The 1,574-nt window shown below is 34.2% G+C and overlaps 1 protein-coding gene across 1 annotated transcript; it reads left to right on the top strand.

Annotated features, from left to right (window-relative positions):
• Positions 1-1,062: 1,062 nt before the first annotated feature.
• Positions 1,063-1,571, top strand: LOC108356597 (epididymal secretory protein E1-like; the record flags this gene model as incomplete). Its single annotated transcript, XM_017607698.1, has 3 exons — positions 1,063-1,125; positions 1,260-1,370; positions 1,434-1,571. Coding segments are annotated over 3 exons (312 nt in total), but the record flags the coding sequence as incomplete, so codon positions are not given.
• Between the last annotated feature and the right edge of the window lie 3 nt (positions 1,572-1,574).

Raw genomic sequence — 1,574 nt, 5'->3', positions numbered from 1 at the left:
TGCCTTACCGAACACCTGGCCGAAAGTCAGGTCTCTTCTTCCCCAATAGGTTTTAGGTTTTAGTTATATGTGTTGACTTAAACTATAAACAAATACAGGTGTTTAACACCTGCATCCGGGGGAGGTCTATGTAAGTACATCCATATGTAAGAACATTAGGGTGACCCAAAAATACATAGGAAAATCCACTTTTTTTTTAGTTTCCCTGCTTCCATCCCCCAGAACTGAAGAATATAAAAAATAAGAAGAAAAGCTTTTTTATTTTAATTTAGAAATCGGTGAATATTTACCCATGCCGCCGGAGCTTTGAAACCTCCCATATAATTTACATGGGGAAAATACATTTTTCGCATAATTGCTATAAAATCGTCAAAAAATAATTTTTTTTTATTTAACTCAAAAATTTTACTAAGTGTGTTTTGATAGCCGCTAAATCCTATCGGTTATATATAAAAATTAGTGATTTTCATAACCACATCACGCACGAGCAGCTCAATGGATGTGTTTTATCCTATTATAAATTCTACTCGAAGTTTTCTGTAGGTTTGTTTGTTTGAAAAATATGGTAACCAGATATTTGAAAATTTAAAATTATTTAAAGGTCAATAAAATATGTAGTGTTATTTTTTGAATACTTCTGAACAGAAGTAGTCTTATTCGATCAAAAAATGTTTATTTATAAGGACTTTATAGCAATTTTACCAAAAACTGTATTTGCCTCCATGTAAAATACATGGGAAACTTCAAAGCTACGGAAGCACGGGTAAATATTAATCGATTTCAAAATAAAGAAAATACCTGTCACCTTGTTTTTGATATTCTTCAGATCTGGGAGTGGCTGGAGGGAAACAATTTTGGGCCACCCTGATGTACATATGGATATACTTAAGTTTTTCATATGTAATAAGACAATGTGCCAACTTACCCAACTATTTAAGCTGCATAATTGAGGCGGTTAAGTTTCATTCTTAGTTCTTGCACTCGCAGGTACACTTCGGTGATTGCTATAAGGTTGATATTTTAAATTTTTAAATTACAAATATTTTTTCGTTTATTAAAAAGTAATTGCAACTGTGTGTGTTGCGCTTTTACTGGCCTCCGCATCGGCTACTAATGTTAAGCAATGTAAGTAAAATAGTTATAAGTTAACAAGAAGTCAACATACATAATTTTAGGCAACGTCGTTTATTCATTAAACTGTTATTAATTTAAATATTTATTTAAGTACATATTATTTAATTAACTATCCGTGATTGCAGGCAAAAATGGTCAGCCGTTCCCACTTGGTGTTGATATCGAGGGCTGTGACCAGCTACCATGTAATGTTGTCAAAGGCGGAAGAACTCTAATGAAAGTCAACTTTGTGGGCAGTAAGCGCAAAAATCGTAAAAATACTCGAATGTTTTTTAAACTTATAACTTTTTATATTTCAGCTCGCGATAATATTAAGCAAATAAGAGCCGTTGTACATGCCACCGCCTTGGGCATCACGGTGCCCTATGAACTGCCCGAAGAGGTGGCCGACGTTTGCCGCAACTTATTGTATGGCGCTTCTTGTCCCATCGACAAGTCCG

This window comes from Rhagoletis zephyria, unplaced genomic scaffold (assembly GCF_001687245.7).
Source record: "Rhagoletis zephyria isolate East Lansing unplaced genomic scaffold, Rhagoletis_zephyria_1.1 Rzeph_scaffold_61634, whole genome shotgun sequence".
NCBI lineage: Eukaryota > Metazoa > Arthropoda > Insecta > Diptera > Tephritidae > Rhagoletis > Rhagoletis zephyria.
This window is presented reverse-complemented; position numbering and strand designations above follow the sequence as displayed.